The following is a 21,082-nucleotide window of genomic DNA, read 5'->3' as shown; positions in this document are numbered from 1 at the left end:
ACCACCTCGCAAAATTGAGTAAATCATATACAAGTCTACGACCGCAGTCGGAGGCGACGCGAAGGCTCATCTTTCGATAGCTATCTACCCAAAGGTAGGGTAGCCAATCTTTCTCTCTGGATTGCGCGCCGTAGCCGGATGCTCTACCACTGCACTACGGTCGGTTTTTCAGACATGAAATTTGAAGAGTGGTTTCAAGAATTTCAATGACATTGTACTTCCTTTTTGTGGAAAAACCATCCTTTTCTTCAAGAAAATGTAACCCCTTTTTTGCGATTTTAACCACCGCTCGGATTCAAACTATGTGTTAGTTTCGAATCGTTAGTTTTTCTAAGTTTAGAAGTGTAATATGTGGACCTTTGACGTATTAAATCAACTAGGATTTAATGATGCTATTAATTTCAATTCTTTAATTTATAGATGTATTTTTATTGAAATAATTTTTTTTATATCTATTATTTTCACTTTAGAATGAATTCCATTATGTTCGATAGTATTATAACTTTTGCTAGACAATCTAATTTATATAGTAGAAATAATTTGACAAATTGAAACATAAGGTTTTGTGCACTAATTTTCATCATATCCGCTGACCTGCATTGTAAATCCTATACAATACTTTATTAAAAAAATCAGAATGAATTCGAAAAAGAATCTCAAAAAAGTTTTCAGAAATGATTTGAAAAAAAAAATTCAAAAAGTTTTCAGAAATGATTTGAAAAATAAAATTCAAGAAAGTTTTTCAAAGAGTTTTCAGAAATGATTTGAAAATAAAAATTCTAAAAAAGTTTTCGAAAAAAAAACTCAGAAATGATTTGAGAAAAACAATTTCAAAAAGTTTTCAGAAATGATTTGAAAAATAAAATTCAAGAAAGTTTTTCAAAGATTTTTCAGAAATGATTTGAAAATAAAAATTCAAAGAAGTTTTTCAAAAATGATTTGAAAAAAAAAATTCAAAAAAGTTTTCAGAAATGATTTGAAAATAAAAATTCAAAAAGTTTTAAGAAATGATTTGAAAAAAAGAATATCAAAAAGTTTTCAGGAAAAAAAAAATCAGAAATGAATTGAGAAAAAGAATTCCAAAAAAAGTTTTCAGAAAAAGAAATCAGAAATGATTTGAGAAAAAGAATTTCAAAAAGGTTTTCAGAAAAAAACAATTAACTTAGAAATGATTTGAAAAAAGAGTTTAAAAAAGTTTTCAACATGAAAATAAGAAATGAATTTTCAAAAAATTCGAGAAAAAAGAATTTTCAAAAAATTTCAAAAAACTTTAAGGAAAAAATATATCAGGAGAAATTTCTGAATTGAATAAATTTTGATATTGCATATTTATTTAACTCGTTTTTCAAAAGCTACTTGTGGAGCTCAATTTTCATATAAATTTGAAACAAAAAAGAATGGAAATATAATATATGTAATAATTATATAAACAATTTACAACTTGAATACTAAATAATAATCATAAAATTCGAACAAAAAATATAAATCATAAAAAATAATGTCTTTCGTCCAATCAGCAACTGTTTCCCACAAAACGTCCGGTAAATATCTAGTTTGATCACACTATTGGAATAAATTTCCGAAAATTTATAAAAAGAATTCTCAGACTGGAATTTACTCCAACTCAACTAATTACTCCAATATTGATATTTCCCAGACTCAAGAGTTAGGCTGGTTTAGGAAATACGTCTTTCTTGGGATCTCGGTGCCAAATTCTTCGTCAATCAAAGCTAAAGCATATCGGCAAGCATTTCATGACATCTTAATAGTAATAAATTTCTCTACAAAATTTCTTTAATCTTTAATTTTATTTTTTTTCTTAACAGCAACAAGCATAAGAAGTGTCTTCTAATTTTAATATATCTTTAAAAGTGTTTTTGTTTTGAGATTTTTCACTTATGATACTGTTTCCTCAACATTTCGTTTGTTTCTTCAAAAGTTTCCTCTTTGAGCTTCTTTTTCAAAATCAATGCTTGTTGTCGTATTAACATTACATGTCACTTTTACAGAATTTTGCGAAACAACAGTAGATGTTCAACGTCGATTTTGACAACGGCATAGCCCGATAATTCGCTTCCAAATCTCAAACAAAACTACCGATGACGTCCATCCGATGTATTTCTGGCGAAAAAATCTCTCCGTCAATAATTTCCTCATTTTATTTTTTGTTCTTGTAAATAACAAAAAAAAAGAATCTTCACGGTACCCAACATCACGTAAATGCTCTTCACACTTGAGCTGTCCTTAAATTACGTTGCGGAGTACCGTACTGATCGACGCCGTTATAACCGGCTCCGTTGGGTCCACCTTGGTTAACAAAACCGCCGTTTTCTTGAGCAATTAAGCCCTCTTGTGCACCAGGAACGGCAGCTCTCCAATAAGCCTCCAAGAATTCCCCTAAATGTTCACACGCATCTTCCAATTGGTTCTCATCCAACACAACATCGAACATTTCCTGAAGAATAGAATGATTTAAATTAACTCTTTTTATTATTATAACCTCAGATTTTGTGTTGAAAAAAACCTGATATATTGTTGTAGGAAAATAAACATTTCAGCATGATGTTCTGACCTACATAAATACGGAAAAAAAAATACACAATAACTTAAAAACACATTCAGTCAAGAGAAACGGATTTACGGGTATGAACTTTAGCGAGAAAACCTCTCTCTTTTAACAGATTCTAAAGTCAGCATCCTGCCAGGGCTCAAGCCAGGCTTAATTTAGGCCAACGAAGTATGAAATGTGGTTTAAGGAAGGAAAATTGACTAACCTCGTTACATTGACTGAGTTTGTCAGCAGCGATCATTTGGATGTTCAAATGTTTGACTTGATTCTTTCCTCTTGATTTGATCAAACGAGTCAAGACCTGAAAACATCATCAGTAAATAGATTTTCATTTTTCAATTTTCATTTCGCGCCTACAGCAGAACATGCTGTTTTGCTTCAAAATTTTAAAAACCGCAAGTAGTTTTTAAATACCTTAACTTAGGGTTAGAAAGTAGAGTTTTACCTCTAAGCCGTGTTATCTCAACTGACACAGAGCGCTGATTTAATGTCCATCTAACTTTATTTGGATACTAAGGGCGTTAAAGGGCGTTGTTTCTTTACGTATCGTGCCAACACTGGCATGATTGAAAGGCGTAGTGGATTTGCGAAGTAACAAATGAGAGATGGGCATTTTATACAGGGTGTCCCGAAAAAAAGTATCGAGTTTGAACAAGCCTTTTCTAAAGTTTGTGTGAGTTATCGCTAAAATATGAGAACGTACTCCATCGTACAGGCTTATTACAAAATTTAGTTTAAAAAAAGTATTAATCAATAGCTCTTTTATTATTCCATTGTTACGCAATGACAAAGAAAAAAGAGTGAGAGCTCAAAATACGATTTTGTGAATATACACACAAAAACTTTCTACTCATAGTTGTGTTTCGACTCGACTTTTTTGGGACACCCTGTAGTAGCGGTTTGTAATGGGTTTGCAATGCAAAACAAGAGCAACACGCAACAAACCTTTGGTGATGCAATTTTAATGGCGACAATGATGGGAGCGAGAGACGTCTTGATGACTTGTGAAGGATTGTTGATGGTGTCACAGTCAAGAACCACCAATTGTGAACTTCTGCACAATTCGAAAATACGGTTCACTTCTTCTTGCACTTCAGCTGGTAAAAGAAAAAGTTAATGAAATCTAAGATGGTGATTTTAGGCGCTCAGCTAAGACAATGGATTTATAAAGTCCGAAGGGCTAGATGTCGTGCTTTAAGCCATCGCAGGCAAAAAAATTGAATATTGGAAAAAATATTGTTGCTATTGTTTTCGAGAACCCGAGAAGCTTATGATTGGTCAAGCGCTGAAATTCTATTGTAATGTCACGTGACCTAGCTAGGTAGGATTTCCTATCTAACCACGGCATACTTTTCAGCCGAAGCACGACATCTAGCCACTTCGGGCTTTATAAATCTATAGCTAAGACCACGTTCACACGCTACGGTTTCATTTCGCTCCGAAACGAAATGAGGCCATTCTATTGGTTGAATCAAATTTTAAGTCACTTCTAGTCAATAGAATGACTTTATTTCGTTTCGGATCAAAACCGTTATGTACGAACACGGCCTTAATTGATGCAAAATAATAATAACACTCCCCAAAGGCAAGAAGGGCAAATAAATTGTAGGAAGGAAGTTTTATGATTTCATAGTTAAGTTTCAGACCATTTCAGATAAATGAAAAACAGAATCGTGAAGTCTGTTTCCATTCAGTTGAGATTCCCCATCATTATATATAGTCAGGACGTTTAAAGCAGCTCTTGCACGACTTGAAAAATTTAAATCACAAGAAAGGAGATTTCGAAAATTTTACCAAGTCCAGCTTGTCCATTCGATTTCTTTGGGAAGTTTGGTTGTCTGTTTTGGTTGTTCAAGTTGGAACGCTTTGCTAAACTGATGTCTGCGTTCACTCTGGTAAAAATAATTCTGGAGAAAAGAAAAAGAAGAATCGATAGGAATTCATATGCTTTCTCCAATGAGAATTACACGCTTTTTTATAAGAATAATGTACTTTGGCTGAGGGTGAGCATTATTCTTATTTTTCTATTGTTCTAAACAATAGGCCTATTGTTCTAACTCTGAAATCTGACCCTGATATTCTTATAGAAGTTATTCTTAAAAAAAAAGCGTGTACTATTGACAATGCAAAGAGAAGGTTGAGAAAAAGTTTTTAAAGGGATTTACAGTAGGGAAAAAAACAAAGTTACAAAATTGCATTACTTTTAACTAGAATTTTAAAGGCCACCAAAAAGTTTAACCGCTTTAACAGGAGGTATACATAATTGTAGAACTACTACTGTAAACGCATTTCGAATGTGAGTTAAAAGCAGGTCTTGCTAGTAGTATAGCAAGCTAAACGACTAATTCAAGCGTAGTAGAAAATAAGCAAAAATAATGGTAGGGACAAATTGTCCAAACAGTTATCGTATCGTATTATCATATAACACCCTAATACTTTATTACACGGATTATAAACGACCCCAGCCCATCTCGCTTATTCAAGCCTTCAAAGCAAATACCAAAATGGGAAGAAATAACCTTGATGCGTAGGGGAAAAGTTTAAATTATCATTTTTGCCATTTTACCTTTCGGAGAAGCGGTGTTTGAGATAGTCAAAGAGTGCTTTTTGCATCATGTCTGTGACTTCGTATCCTTTGAGGGAAGGTCCCACGAAAATGATGGGTCTCATCGATGGGATGACGTAATACGGATGCAACTGTTCGTTCTAAAACACAATGAAGCAAAAATAATGTTAGCCAATTTGCGATAACACCTTAAGATTGGTACCCAATAATAAAACACATAAGTATCAAATTTGATTGATAATGAAAACCAGTGAGGAAACAAACTAAACCCTATTTCAAATACTAGTAAATTTTGCTGAGGCTTGGCTATTCTTATTATTTTTGCAATTTCGAGTCTGACATTGTTCTTATCCTTTTCTTATTTTAGGTCTAAATCAACACAATACAGGCCTTATACCCAACTTTCAATATTTGAATCTTAAATAGCTTTAAATTCAGCGATTCCAGGCTCAACCATGTTCTTAAATTGTTCTTATACTTCCACGTTTTTGTCGCTCATTGTTCTTAAAAAATTGTTCTAATAAAAATAGTGTACAAATAAATGCATTTACCATTAAAATAACATCCAAAGTTTTATTTTTATGGCAACTAAATAACCTTTCCTTCCATTTGGCGAAAAACGAAGAGAAAATCCAAAATTTATGACACCAAGAATTTCCCATTAGAAAGTTGCTTTAAAAACGCAACAGTAAAAAATCACAGCATTTTCAAAACCAATATCTTATTTTCAAAATTCTGAATAAAACGCCTTTCAAGTTTTGACATTTTCTTTTTGTTTGAACATAACGAACTAAAGTTGAGCATAACAAACAAATTACACGTTTTTTTAAGAACAAACTATATAAGAACATAAGGCTTCGATGGCAAAAATATAAAGAACAAGTTAAGAACATTTCAAGGCTTTGAGGACTCTAAAACACCCGATTTCTCAGGAAATTGCACAAAAATGCTTACAAAAAGAGTATAAATAAAAACATTTAAGAACATTCTAGGCTTAAAACTCAAAGGCTCCGAAAATGTTCTATGTTGGATGGATGTTCTAATAAGAAAAAGCTTTTGGGCAGATACCCTTAGTGCGTTTAATTTTCAGTCCACAAAAGTAGAATTCGAACTAAAACATCGGCCCCCTCAGCTAGAAAATAGTGTAAAATGTTCTCTGTAATTCGAAATTTTTTTTAATTCCAAGAAAAGTTTAGTCGATCGAAGATCGAATTAGAGAGAGAGGCAACTGTATTCGTAAATAATGTTTTCAAAAAGGGAAAAAAATGACCAACCTTTTTGAAGATTCCTTTTTTGCCTTTTTGAGCGTTGAGTGAATTAGTTGTGTTGTTATTATTGGTGTTATTGGATTCGGTGGAGACGTTACGAACTGGTGAATTGACCGTTTCGTCATCAAAGGAGTTGTTACCACCGGCTTCACCCACTGAAATAAAAGAATGGAACAAATAAATAAATAAATAAATAGAACAAAGTCTCCATGATATGCAAGTGCAGTGACGTATCGACTTATTTTACATCACTTGCAACCAATCAGCTGTCGGGTCCGTGGAAGATTTTGCAATGGTACATATCATGAATATAAGAAGATAAGGCTTCGATGACCAAGATATTAAGATAAGAACATCTAAAGGCTTTAGGGAAGTTACGCAAACTGCCATGTTCAAATTCAGGAGGTCAATTTAATGCTAGTTTAGGAGTAAAGTGGAGTGTCCAGGGGTGAAAATCGGTTCAGTGAGGTCATTAAAAAAACATATCTTCCACCCCAATGAATAGACTTTGTTTGGAAAAGGCCGCTATCAGGAGGACATTGATCAAAAGCATAATGTTTGAGTGATATCTTTTCATCATTTTTACATCCTCAAAACATTAGAATAATCTTTGGGCTATCCTTACACGGAGATCTTTGGTTTTGTGGGTCATCATGAAGATTCATATTGCTACTGGTCGAAGATTGGCGCATTTTTAGTTTTCCTGATACACCTGATTGTCGAATGCTTTCCAATTTGTCGGGGCTAAAACAAAACAGAGAAAGTCAGTAAGTCAATCATTATAATACAAGCATTTAAGAGTAGAACTAGATTTGCAAGGTGATGACTATTTCCAAGACAAAACTCTAAATTTGTGTAAAAAAGGTACCCTTTACCACGTATCTAAACTTATTTTTACCCCGGAAGATATTTGATTGATTTTTTAATCAATACTGTCGAAATGTCAAGATATTAAAGGATGTGCCAAATGTGTCTGTATGATATTTTACCTTGGTACAAATCCGATGTTGTGCCCTTCTTTGACGACGCGCCCGATCCACCAATCTTTGTTAAATTTCTATTGAAAAAATAGAGAAAATAAATAAATCAATGAATGAAAGAATGAATAAACGAACGAATGTGAAAAAAGACGAATAAAAGAAACTTTTCTCCTCTTTTCACGAAACTAACAAACCTCAAAGAGAACCCTGATCGGGTCATTTTAGAAAATCAGTGGTTGAAGCAAAGTGGAAAATGGATTTCACGCAAATTAGCACATATTCTTGAAATTTGGGTGAATTATGCAGAATTTTCAGACGGAAAACCTATTTATATATACTTCACTTAGACGGAAATTCATCTGAGACAGAAGAAGGTTTTTTAACGCTGTTGAGACTGCTGAGATAGATATACAGAAAAATAGACAGACAGACAGACAGACAGACAGACAGACAGACAGACAGACAGACAGACAGACAGACAGACAGACAGACAGAATGATTTGACTTACGTCTTTGATATGAAGACAATCATCTTTTTCGAAAGAGACGGCCATCCCGTGTACCGGCGAATCATCATCTTCTGAGCCGTTGTATCCGTAGTTCGCTCGTACCGCAAATGCTACCGGTCGTGTCTGTATACGGATAGGGATAACAATATAATAAAATCATAAGGAAAAAACCTATCAACCTGATTGCGTTACATAGTGCTAAAAGGGGGTTCAAGCCTACCAGGGTCAAATGGAGTCATTTGACGTCAATTCAACTGTGGAGTAAGGGTTGACAGACAATTTGACAGTTATTTCACCATTTTTAAGGCCTAAAGAACAACAAGATTTTGTCAACTAAGATGACAATTGTTTCAAAAGCTTTGGCAGCTTTATTATGGCTCAAAAAGGGACTTTAGTCGATGATTCAAATTTGCCTGATAACTAGATACTATCTATATTTTAGGAATAAATTTCGAACTCACTCTTGCAGCTTGAAGTTTTTCCAAAGCTAAAATACGGAGTGCTTCCAAATCTTCGCCGTCACCGTATTCGGATGATGTTCCCGACGTCTTACGTCCATCGAATTCGTCACCCTACGGAAGAGAAAATCAGACGTGGTTAATTCGATGTCGTTTTCGTGGAGCTTGGGTAGTTATACTGAATTATTACGGATCGTTATCGGCTAACATACTTTATAACCAAAAATTGGTTGATAAGGACACAGTCAGATGATTTAATATTTGAACTTACAAAGGATATCTAAATATATTTTATTTTGTCCATACAGTATAAAAAAGCAAAGTTTCACGCAAGAAACAACTTGATTAATGTTTAATATATAATAGGGTTGGTTTAGTCATTGGTTGAGACTATTAATGAGATTGGCCTCGCCTTCCCAAAACTCCGTCTAGTTTGCTTGATATTAAACAGATTTTGAAATGAGATTCATTTAATCCCAAGGTTCTCAGATCATCAAGAAATAGATTTTACTTTTTCGCTCCAAACGCAGCATTCCATAGTTCAGGCGAAATAACCAGTAACAATTTAAATTGAAAAGCCTTGGAAGATATCCCCTCCCCGTGTTATTCTATGTATTTTGAGCCCCCGGTAAATATTTTTAAAAAGGTTAAACCAAAAGGAACGAATGATAATTTCCCGGGGGTATTGCATCTAGATTTACATGAAGGTGTCAAACATTTAACTAAACTTGTGAGGTCAAAAGAAGAAAGAAATAATTGTGGAAAAAATCATGATTTTGAAAATTTTCTTATGTTGTTTAAACAAAATATTATCTCGAGAGATGAAGAAAAATAATAAAAATTGAAAATAATTTTTTTTCTTGAAAATGAAAACAAATATTTTGAGATATTTTCCAATAATTTTTATTCACACAAAACTCACAAATAAAAAACCTCAAGGGTCTCAAGCTAAAGGGAGATAAAAAAACAAATGTCAATCAAGAATCTTCATGATTGAAATTTATCAACCAAAAACTAATTCATAAGTTCCTGATGGTGAACTTTAGAGCCCAGTCTCCCAATCCAAACCGGCTTGAAATTCAGACACATACATGCAATGATAAGACTTTGAAATGCCCAAATTAACAAAACCAGTTCAAATGTTGTCATCTTTGTAGTAACGCTTCGTTTGATTAAAAATCCTGATTCTTAAAATCTGTTTTTAGACCAACTACTGATGGAGCTGGGTTTACTTACTTTACTTACCTTATTAGAGGCTTATGGAAAGACTTTCCGTGTTAGAGTTATACAGATAGTTTACTTTAGTTTAGAGATATTGCATAATATATGATGGTGTGTCTGAGACACAAACAAGGGGAAAGTTTTTAATAGATCTAATAAAATCAACATTTCGAAACAACGAAACTTATTACTAGCGACTTAAGTAGTTTATGACAATGAAGACTTGCCTTAATTCGTAAATTGCCGGTGGATAGTTTCCTTATACTTATAAGAACATTTGAACAGAATTTTAAGAACATTTGAATTCGAAATTTTGGCCAAGGAAAAATAAAAAAATGTCTCTGGGTGACGAAATTTTTCCCACAGTAACTAAAACCCAGACCCCCACTGATAAGTTACTTAGTTCGTATCCTTTTTCAAACTAGGGCGAATAAGTAAACGATTTCCAAACTCTTGCTATTAAAAACCAATTAAAAATGCAATGATTTAGAGTTTTTCACATTACCATGAAAAACGGACTTCGAAAGAATGCATCGTCTCTGCTCTCCACTGCCAAATAAGTATCAATATTCAACAATTTATTTTGTCTTCGAAACAAGGTACGCCGTTTCTTCCAGCTAACCATTCTTTCCATATCACAACGACGAGCAGATTAATTTAACTCCATTAAAAACAAGCAAAACAGATATAATTTGAACAAATTTGAAGGTGGAATTATTGATTGCACGATTGTGTTTGGTCCTAGATTACGCAAAATTAAAACAAAATTTTTGACAAATTTCAACAAAAAAAGATAATTTTAGTTCCAGACTCTTTAGTCTCCTCCTTCTTTCATTATCCAAAAATTTCAAATTAAAACGAAACCAAAATCATTTTCAAATTCGTTCTTTTTCGAAAGATTGATTAGTTATAAACGTGAAGTGTTTTCTTTTGCCAGACCTCCCCAAAGTGAAAAGCATAACAAAAAAACATAACAGCAGACAATTTTGACATTCAAAAAAGCAGGAGAAAAAAATCGAGAGAAGCCAGCTTGTACAACGTCTTCGTGAAGAAAAAATACAAGATATTTTGCTCTAATTTTTCCTATTTTCATACTGTGGCTTACAGTCTAGGCCTCAAGATTTTCTCCTATTACGACCAAATTTTTGCTCTAAAATGGCCGAAAAAGAGACTAGTACGAGTTAAAAAGAAACCTAAGGCCACAAAAAACTTTAAAGAGAGGTTAAAAAAGATTCAAGCTGAGAGGGAAAAAAATCTTTATTTTTCATCGACCCATTCATCGAAAACATCAGAAAATCTTGGATTTCTTTCAATACATAATGGGCAAAAAATGAAAGAAGAAAACAAAAGAAAAATAAAAAAAAAAACAAGAAGGATAAAATGAAAAATGTATATTGAAAAAGTTATAAAAAATAAATTTTAATCGATACGACAGTGGAACAGAGCGAAGGACGTCAAAACCATCCAAAAACATAGTTGACAGGAGAATAACAGCCCTTTTTGTAGTAGAAAAGCCTGCCAATAAGTACTGTACGTGCTTAGAAGAACTAGAAATATATGATGCATTCCACAAGATATATAGATCGATAACAACAAGAATAAGAAAATGAAGAAGAAAAACAAAGATAATAAGGAACCGACGTCACCAGCCTATGTTGAAAAACAATAACTGGAAACAAAGAAATAAGCCTAAAATAAGGTATAAATAAAATCCGTGGGTGAAGCCATTACAATACATTGCAAAACCATTACAATAACAATAAAAGGAAACATTAATACCAAGAATTGGACCAAAGAAAGATAAAATAGAAAGCGTGGGTAAAGCTTTTACCACTAACATTGCATTCAAAACAATAAGATAACAAGAAAAGTAAAAGATAAAATATATATAGGTCCATAGGAAAAATGATTGCTTTTTTGGGATTGGGATAAAGAAGTTTTACAACGACGAATAGCAATCCTAAATGAAGATGCAATAAAATATATCGACACAGCTATCGACACAACTGTCATTTAAAGTAATAAACTGGTTACAAATTCTTGAACATCGAACAACACAAACATAAGATTTAAAAAGACAAGCAATATGAAAATGAAATAGAAAGAGGGCCAAAGGGCATAATGTATGAGGCAAAGGAAAGAAAATCATCCATTGTTCTGACATGAAATTGCATTTCAGACATTCTGAACAATCGTCATCTTCATCAATTTCATCGAATGTCATTTGAAAGGAAATAAAAAAAAGAAAAATAATTATTGAAATCTCCCCATATGGTCAATGACAAATTCAAAGGTGCAAAAAATGGTCTATGAAATTTTAGCAGACCAAAAAAAATGAGAAAATTTTCCTTAAAGAGATAAAACAGAAAACTGATTAAATTTTTTTCTTTTGCCTCCGACGAACTAAGAAAGGAATAAAATGTTATCCCATCTTGACTATAAATATTTACGTTGTTTTAAACCAGAAACATTTGGAGGTGGTTTCAGAAACACTCCAAACATCAATTCACCAATTTCTATGGCACAGTTAGTGTCTAATCAGTTATTTTTCTCAATGCATCATCATCTAAATTTTTCGAATAGTTATAGAAGACCACCACTTAATCGTAAACATTAGATTCATTTTAAAAGTAACAAAAAAGGCTTGAACATAGCCTAGAAATCTAAATCTAAGCTAGTTTGATTCCGGATAAATCTGATGGTAAGTTGGGACTGAAAAACAGTATTCCAGGGCATACTTAAAATCCGAAAAAATTCTTTAAAGCGCCAAAAACGCTATATTGCCATTAACCGTGTGTCCTACATATCCTTGTGAAGCTCTGGAGATACTTTTGCATAAACATCTCTTGTTGAATATTGTGAAAATATTGAATTTTAAAGAGTAAATTCTCCATTAATCCTTTGGTAAACCAATTACATAAGTACTGGGATTCTTATCTCCCAACAACCCGGGGGGGGGGGGGGGGGGGGGGGCAGGGGGCAGTGGGTTTAGCAACTGACGGTATGTGCGGCGAAAAAATTGGCTTTTAGAATCGCACCCTTATAGCGCAGAAAGAAATCGGTGAAATTCATACCCTTACAGTGCACTTTTTCAAATTTTAAACTCTTTTAGATTTGCTGAAATTTCCACCCATACAGTGAATCTATCAAAAGTCCACCCTTACAGTGCATTTCTGCAATTTTGAAAAACATATCCTTAACCGCCGCACATACCTGTCGGTCAATTTGCCAGACTGCCCCCCCCCCGGCCCAACAATTTATAATAGAGTTAACCCTTTTTTCGACTTGTGTAAATAAATCACCACAGACCTCATGTTCCCGTTGAAACAGACCTCCCGTTCCCGTAAATTTGTAGAATACACGTTTTTTATAAGAACAATTCTATAAAAACATGAGGCTCGATCTTAGCTGACCCCTAAGAACAATTCCAGCCAATGGGTGAAAGAAGTATTCTTAGAAACACTAAGAAACACTAAGAAATCAAGAACCTAAAAGGTACCTTAGAAATTATGCTACCATCATCAATATCACCATCATCTTCACCAGAGGAAAAATAGTGTGAAAAAAGTGACGAGACAAAAGTTGGGAAAAACATCTCCTCTAACATGATGGAACTAAATGATTGGTTGAGATCGAAACCCGTTTTTTGTTCTACAAAACTTTCTGGAATATAAAGAGCTGTCGAGTTTCGATGCTTGTCGGCCGTTTTCTTAATATTTTCTGACATTTTCACATTTTGAATTAATGGCGGTGAAGGACTAGTGGGCGGAGTCGAGAAGGGCGGGGATACGTATCCACCCTCGTTGATAACGAATTTATCGGGGTCTTTATGATTGATATTGAAGTGTTTCGGTTCCTTTCGATTTGGACTGTAAACATTCATATGAAAGACTTGAGGTTCATTTTCGTCATTTGTATTATCAAATTGCAGAGGTAATCTCTGTTGATATTGTGGAGATAAATTTTCCCGGCTGCCGTGACTTTCGTCTAGATTGTAGCCTTGATTATCGTGGCCATTCTTATGCTCAAAATGATGAGCTGGGCTTCGATGTTTCAAATGCATCTGGTCAGAATCCGTCATTGTAAGATGAAAAGAATCGTTTTTACACAACCCGTCTATCATTTCCTCTTGCGCGAATTCCTTTTTGGATTCCTTTTTCTTGTGGTTTTGATGTTGTTTGTTATACGCATGCGCGTTGACGTCTAAATCATCCATTTCGACCACGTGGATGTCACTTTTCTTTCTAGTCGCCATGATTAAATATTAGCCTTGTTTCCCCTCCGTAACTGGAACAATCAGAATCCGCGAGCACAACCTTCCTTCAACCGCCTTTTAATATCCACCCGTTAAGCTTGTCGTTATCACGTCCGCCGAACCTTTTCACTTATTAAAACAAATTTACTTGAAGCTTCCAAAAAAATTAAAATCCAGTATCCACAAAAACTTTAAACGAAATCAAAACACGATATATCCGAAAACTACCTATAAAACGTGCGTATTGCTTTTTAAAGAAAGCATAGCATAAAAGCGTTTGATTTTTCTCAAGTGTTGAATTTTGAATTAGATTTTTGATTCAATGAATGTGATGAGAGGGGGTCGAAACTTGAATCGATTGCCGTAATTTTAAATTTTTCAATTGACATGAATCAAAAAAAAAATTAAATGGTATGAATGCACCCCTATTTTTACGAATTAAACATAAACCAGCCCTATTTTCCTTTGATTCATATATGTATCGGCAATTCAATATCTTTGCTTGAACACATACCAGGAGTTTTATTGGTATACTGTATTCAAAAGTATCTCGAATCATTTTGCACCGTTTTAAACAAGTTGAAGTAAACGCAATATCAAAGCCGGTATTGAAAACAAAAAAAAAATCTTAAATTTTCAACAATAATCATTTATGCTTATAAAAGAAAAGAATTTTAGAGCAATTTCGTTGTCAAGAAAATATATACAGTATTCATCCATCAAATCAGAAATCATCAGAAATCATATTTCTTATACTAGAACAGTGCTCACATCACTGGATAACGACCGCCTTAAGTTTGATGAAGAATTCATCGGTTTAGACAATGATCCACTTCGACACTCTTGTTTGCGTGATTTAACTTGAAAATATGGATATGTTTTATAAGCATATCTAGGCTCAGATATGGGGAAAAATTAAGCATATGGCAAACATTACTTGAGCCTACAAAAAACGTTTTTTTCCTGATTTTGGCTGGAATTTTGGGGATTTACAGTATTTCCCTAAATTTGTGTTTTAGATTTAGGCATCCACCCAAGCATTTTTCAGCCTTATTAAGCTTTAAACCTAAGCATCTCTGAGCCTGTTTTCGGATTTTTGTATGCTAATAAAAAAAAACATGTACAAGATGACGTACACGGTTAATGATTTCGATGAGCTAGTATAGTAGTATATTTTGAGTTGTTTAATCACTTGTGGTTTGAATCAGAAGCTGATAAATACTTAAAGTTTTTTTATTTACTTAACATTTATCTCCCTAGCGGGGCGCCACAGCATGTTTTTCATCTATTCATGATTAACATCGTTATCTCCGAAAAAATGCTTTTTTTATCTCCGTAGTAAAACGCCACACATTTCAGAAAACCAGCGATTCTACAAATATCTCAAATTTGTCTCAGCTGCTCAAACCTTTAACCGACAAAATTCTGCAAAACGTGCAGAATGGGCGAGTCAAATTTTAAAATATTCAAAAGGATAGCACAGTTGTGACAAATTTTGAATCCAACTTTTTTACCCGTATACAGCTCGGAAAATTAACCGCCTTCGGCGGTCGATAAGAACAAACTGAAGAAAGATTCTTGCTACGAAAAGAGAGCGTGAGAAAATGACATTGGACAAAGATCCAGACTTTAAATATCTCAACAAAACATAGTTTTCCCAGGTGAAAGTTCATGATAAATTACAAATTCAAAAATGAAAATGCGTCAAATGTGCTTAGAAAACAAAGATCAAAGTGTTTCTTACAAAAACTTATTCACTCAAGCCATATTTCATTAGCTTAATTTCTCTAAGAGCTTAAGGTATTTAATCTCGTTAGTTTTGCTCTATAATGAGATGACAAGCCATGTCATTTCAATAAAAGAAATTTAGCCTCTGATATCAAAAATCTTTGCTATAGGAATTCCTAATTTGAAATCTACGGAAAACCAGGCATGTAAATTAACAACGACCCCACCTTTTAATACCGAGTTTATGTATGTGTGTTTTTCAGCGACGGAGACGGTAAGGTTCTAATTTGAGTAGATCCTGACCAGCTGAGGACGACGGTAAATCAGCACTTTTACCGTCCTCGATTTTGCGGGGCGGAATTGCAGGTTTTTCCAAATCGCTACAGTCACTTTACCGTCCTCAAAAGTGCAAATACATAAACTCGCTAATACCACCATTTGGACAGACGGGATGGGAGTTACCGATAGAATTGGGCCCCCATACTCTAAAGAAGACCGAGTTTATGTATGTGTGTTTTTCTGCGACGGAGAAGGTAATGTTCTAATTTGAATAGATCATAACCAACCATGCGAATCAGCACTTTTACCGTCCTCGATTTTGCGGGTCAAAACTGCGGGTTATTCCAAATCGCTTCAGTCACTTTACCGTCTTCAAGAATGTAAATAAATAGCTCGCTAATATCGCCATTTGAACGGAAGGGATGGAGGTACCGATAGAAGTATGCCATCATACTCTAAAACGGGACTGACGTTCAGAACATAAAAGAATGAAGTCAACCCTAACCGTAAAATTAATCATCAGTTTGGTTGCAATTTTCCACGTATGTTTCATGTAGAAGAAATGCTCAAGATCCATTGAAAAATCTTTTAAAAGATATTCCAAAAACATTGAAGATTATTTTAGAATCTTTTGACACTTAGAGCTCTAGCATTAGACAGAAATTGTCCAGCCTTCCATTTCTAGCAAATGATTAAACACAAAAATACCTGTGCCTGCATACCTATGTATGTTTTTTAAAATACGCTGCTGGTCTTTTATGTTTTTTTTTTTCAGACGACGAAAGCATCAATCTGCATGGAAAACTGTAGAGTTTTTTAAATTTTTCACAGTAGTGTAAAGTGTGGGAAAATTAATTTGTGCGAAGAGGGGCGGAGTTTTCATTTAACTTCATTGAAGTGAGCAATTAAATCAAGATTCCGTATTTAATCTATCGTAAAAAGCGTACTTTGCTTGTTTTAATCCAAGCACAGATTAGTTTATATTCTTCAGATTAAATTTGAGCCAAGACGAAAAAACACTGACCTCTACAAAAAACGATGCGTTGATTACACTTTTACCATTTCCAACGTTGGAAAGGTATTTTAAAGTAGGATATTGAGCTTTCAATATTCAGGTCACAAATTTATTTAACAAAACAAGAATTTCCTTATATCCCTTTAGGACCTTGCCAACCATATTGGAAAGTCTACTATGAGGAAGCAGCCCACATGGATGTGTCACAAATAATTTGTAGATCTTTAAAAGAACTTCGCCCATTTATGTTAAGAACATTAACATTATTTTAGAGGTAATGTTTTAAAATATGTTATTCGTTATTGGCTGACTCAGCTTTTCAAAGGCGCCGCCTAAATTCGTAGATTCTTTTGATTCTGCTATGTCAGCATAATTTGGGTCTATAAAGAATATTCACTTCAGATATATTCAGATATTTTCAAACATAAGACACCTATAGAAAAAAAAATCCAAAGATTTTTTAAACAAAAAGGAAAAAGATCGTAGACAATTCTGTTATCAATCATCTATCGTTCTTCATCTTTCTGGAAATTCAATTATGGGATTGATTTTTTACGGAAAATAGAAAAATAAAACTGTCTCCATTTTTCGATTTGTTTCAGATTATCTTTTGGAATATGAGACATGATGTTTCTTGAAAACCAAAGAAGCTTTTTGAAAGATAAAACGAGACTTCTAAATGGATTTGCGAGCAAACATTATAGTTTTGGTTATGAGATTTTTGTAAAAGACTTCTTTAGAATGCTGCATCATCAAGAATCACCTCCATACAATGCTTACAAAATTAGAAAATATAGAAATCTTAGGAAAGACATCCAGTCGTAAAATGAACAACGTATTCAGTCAACTCTCTCTAATTCGAACTAAAATATTAGGGAAGAAGATCGAATTAGGGAGAGAAAACTAATTAACATACAGTGTAAAAACCATCAAAATCCAAATGGTCCGCCAACCAATTATCGGGAAATCTATACATCACTGCAGCTTCCCTAATAGGGTCCAAAGTTAAACATCAATAAAAAGCTATACAACAAAAAAGCAGACTTTAAATAAATTCGAGATTTCGTTTTCAGAATTGAGAAGACGGTAAAGTTTATCAAAGTGAAATAAAACAAACAAGTTGCTTGTCTTAATTTAGCGGTATAAATCTAATTATGAGATGCTCTTAATACTCGTTAACAACGCGATTAAGCTAAAAACAATAATTTTTAATTATTATGAGCCTCACAAATTATAAGGTATTTATCAAATACCATCTCAAGAGTCTTGAGGCAGTTTGAATTCACACCAAAAAGTTTTCTTTAAATTTCTAAAGTACACAGTGACCTGGATACCATTAAGTCTGATACAAGAGTGTAGTAGCACTCAAAAATAAAGAGAAATTTTGAAATTCAACACAAAAATATTTTGAAATCTTGTGGTGAATCAAAAACACGTACTAAGAATAATCATGAAGCTTTAAAAAACTGATCATTTTTAAAACATGATTGACTTGATAATGATAACACTTTGAAGATATAATACCTTGAACCCAAAATTATTCCCCCCACCCGGTGGTGTGGGCCTCGATTTGGGTTGTTCTTAAGAACCTGTAAAGAGGTACACTTTTTACACTGGTTGTACTGGTAGGAAAGGGGGCCCAAAAGGCTTCAAATATTAGAAACAAACAAGAAACTTTAGATTCAAATTTCAACTTACCCCATAAGAGTCCAAATAGATATTAGGATATTCCATGATTCTCAAAGAAATATAGTTTTTCTTCAAAATAAATTAATACAGACCAAATTATCAACAGCTTTCAATATTTCAAACCAAAACAAACATAAATCCAAATATTTTTAAAAATAATTTTGTTGCCACTTTTCCTTTAAACAATCTAGAGGATTGATGTTTTCATTTTTCGAAATTAAAATTACAAAAATTTCTTTCTTTTCAAAAAATATTGTGATAATAATGATTAAAAAAAGGAAAAAAGAAAATGAAGAAAAGAGAAACGTTTTCACATCATGACTGAGTTGAAATACTACTAAAATTTTAACTGGAAACTCATAAAAACAGATCTAGAAGAGAATATAAAAAGACCACGTTCTATGTTGAAAAAATATTTTAAGTAACGATGCTTAGAAAAATTTATAAAACTTTGGAAGGAAGGACGTCCCATCCCATCTTGATGTGGAATAATTAAAAAACTGTGAAGCAGTATAAAAAAAGAAAGAAACAATATTCGTGAAAGAAAGGAAACGATATGAAAAAAATATTGAGAAATAAAAAACACAACACTGAAAAATATAATAATATATATGAAAAATAAAGGAAAAAAATAAAGTGATGGAAAAAATATTAACTGACGACGAAGTAGTACCCTCAACACAACCCTCAACACAAACTCAACACACAAAAAAGGAATAATCTTAAAGATCTTTTAAAGGAGAATACTATCCGATTCTAAAAACTCAATATATCAAGAGCAAAGATATAAAAATGAAAAATATAATATCCAAAAAAAAAATGAAGATGAAGAAGAGACCATAATAACAATTGAAACAAAAAGAGGGAGAGACTTCATAGTTGCCGTTATCGGCAACAATAAAATCTAAAATCCTTGTAGTAGGGTAGCCCCCTCCTTCTAAAAAGATTTGACGGTATATACAGCTACATATTTAAAAAGCGATATGAAAAAATGAAAATATGAAAAAAAGGGAAGAAATACATAAGAGACTAAACATGTCACAAACTATAATCCCTTTTTTCCTTAAGAACAAAAATTTAGTTGACCCCTTTCTAACCCTCAAAAACCCCAGAAGACTCCTATCTTTAGAGTATAATATTCTTATAAATAACTCCCACCCCCTAAAAACGTTCTTATAAAGGAAATAATAATTAAAATATTTTCAAACAAAATTTTTGATCCCAGTGCAATGTAATATTAATAATTTTCTAGTCTCAAATATTTTTTAGAAGATCCTTTCTAAAGAATTCCTCTGTTTACCCACAATTCAGTATAACAATTATAGAGACATGTTTTTCTAATTCTCATTTTTTATTATTATTTTTCGAAAATATCCTGTTACATATAATTTTTTATTGAAATTCATTAAGATTTCTCCACCTCTAATGTTCAACGTATAGTATATGCTATTTTGAATGGGGAATAAGTGGCTTCATTTCCCATCCCACTTCTTAGTGCTGAGCGCCGTGCCCGTAACAGAGAAAAGTGGAAAGAGTTTGTCTCCAAGAAGTGTGCAAAGATCCCCATGGGATTATGCACTTAAGTCAAGTCAAGTCATTTCCCATCCGAAAAATCTAATATCTAGCCCCTTCGGGGCTTTGAAATCAATGACCTTACCAGTACATTTATGCATGTAAAAGCTTTTGTTGTAAGAAAGTGAAAAACCAAAAAAGTGAAGAACACCAGACTTCAATTCAAACATTGAAGTAGAGTTCTCAAAGAATTATAATACTGTTCCTAAAAACCTTTGCAGAAATAGAAAAGGAGAAGAGCGAGCGAGGAAAAATCATTGAACGAACGAACACGACAGGTCGTTGAAGGTTTTAATGTATTTTTAGTACATGATATTGCAGCTTATTGTTGTTAAGAAATCTGATTTTCCTTGATTCATTAATGCTTTTCTTAGGGATTCTGAAGAAGTCTTCCATGGAAAAAGATGAAGCAAGTTTATTATAAAGTATCATATATTATAGTATATTTTCCTGGAACCAATTTAATGGAAGAATTAAACTCAATGAAGAATAAGATTGAAGATTATTTTTATATAAGCGTTCCCGTTTCATATGGGAGGCCCCCTAGCAGGACCCCCAATCACGCCATCACGCAAAAGAATTTTCTCCATCAAGCATCACGAAAATCGCTAAAATTTGTCATCACGCAAAAAATAGCGAAAAATAGCGAAAAATAGCCAAAATCATGCATCACGCCTCAAACTTTTGCCCTATCATGCATCACGCCAAAATCTTGATCACGCCATCACGCCAAAATCTTGATCACGCCATCACGCAAGAAAAAAGTCCCAATCACGCCATCACGCCATCACGCAAACCACTGGGGGGCCTCATATGGGACACATATTTCACATCAGGACGTATGCTTATTGTTATATTGTGCTGGAATAAACAAAAAAATGTTTTTCTTTTCCTTATTCTGACCAATCTTGCTCCACATCCCGGTCAATTCAATGTGAAAAAGCTTGCGAATTAGAATTGATGAGTAAGCAAA

At 33.4% G+C, this 21,082-nt stretch overlaps 1 protein-coding gene across 16 annotated transcripts in view; it reads right to left on the bottom strand.

Annotated features, from left to right (window-relative positions):
• Nucleotides 1-1,309: 1,309 nt before the first annotated feature.
• Nucleotides 1,310-21,082, bottom strand: part of LOC136803344 (voltage-dependent L-type calcium channel subunit beta-2-like) — an 83,872-nt gene continuing 64,099 nt past the window's right edge. For 12 of the 16 annotated variants that reach the window (XM_067060062.1, XM_067060066.1, XM_067060060.1 and 9 more), the window contains 10 exons: nucleotides 8,354-8,464; nucleotides 7,893-8,015; nucleotides 7,393-7,460; nucleotides 7,029-7,147; nucleotides 6,410-6,558; nucleotides 5,136-5,275; nucleotides 4,364-4,476; nucleotides 3,515-3,666; nucleotides 2,775-2,870; nucleotides 1,310-2,455 (listed from right to left, as the gene is read on the bottom strand). In XM_067060062.1, the coding sequence (XP_066916163.1) occupies nucleotides 2,228-2,455; nucleotides 2,775-2,870; nucleotides 3,515-3,666; nucleotides 4,364-4,476; nucleotides 5,136-5,275; nucleotides 6,410-6,558; nucleotides 7,029-7,147; nucleotides 7,393-7,460; nucleotides 7,893-8,015; nucleotides 8,354-8,464 (1,299 nt within the window). In that variant the 3' untranslated portion in view covers nucleotides 1,310-2,227. Of the gene's footprint in view, nucleotides 2,456-2,774; nucleotides 2,871-3,514; nucleotides 3,667-4,363; nucleotides 4,477-5,135; nucleotides 5,276-6,409; nucleotides 6,559-7,028; nucleotides 7,148-7,392; nucleotides 7,461-7,892; nucleotides 8,016-8,353; nucleotides 8,465-10,076; nucleotides 10,287-13,070; nucleotides 14,067-17,764; nucleotides 17,840-18,546; nucleotides 18,648-21,082 lie in introns of those variants that run through there. The other 4 variants (XM_067060074.1, XM_067060071.1, XM_067060059.1 and 1 more) reach the window with 4 other exon arrangements.

Source organism: Clytia hemisphaerica, unplaced genomic scaffold, assembly GCF_902728285.1.
Source record: "Clytia hemisphaerica strain Z4C2 unplaced genomic scaffold, Clytia hemisphaerica genome assembly, whole genome shotgun sequence".
Classification (NCBI taxonomy): domain Eukaryota; kingdom Metazoa; phylum Cnidaria; class Hydrozoa; order Leptothecata; family Clytiidae; genus Clytia; species Clytia hemisphaerica.
The sequence above is the reverse complement of the archived record's forward strand: the minus strand, read 5'-3'. Positions and strand labels throughout refer to the sequence as shown.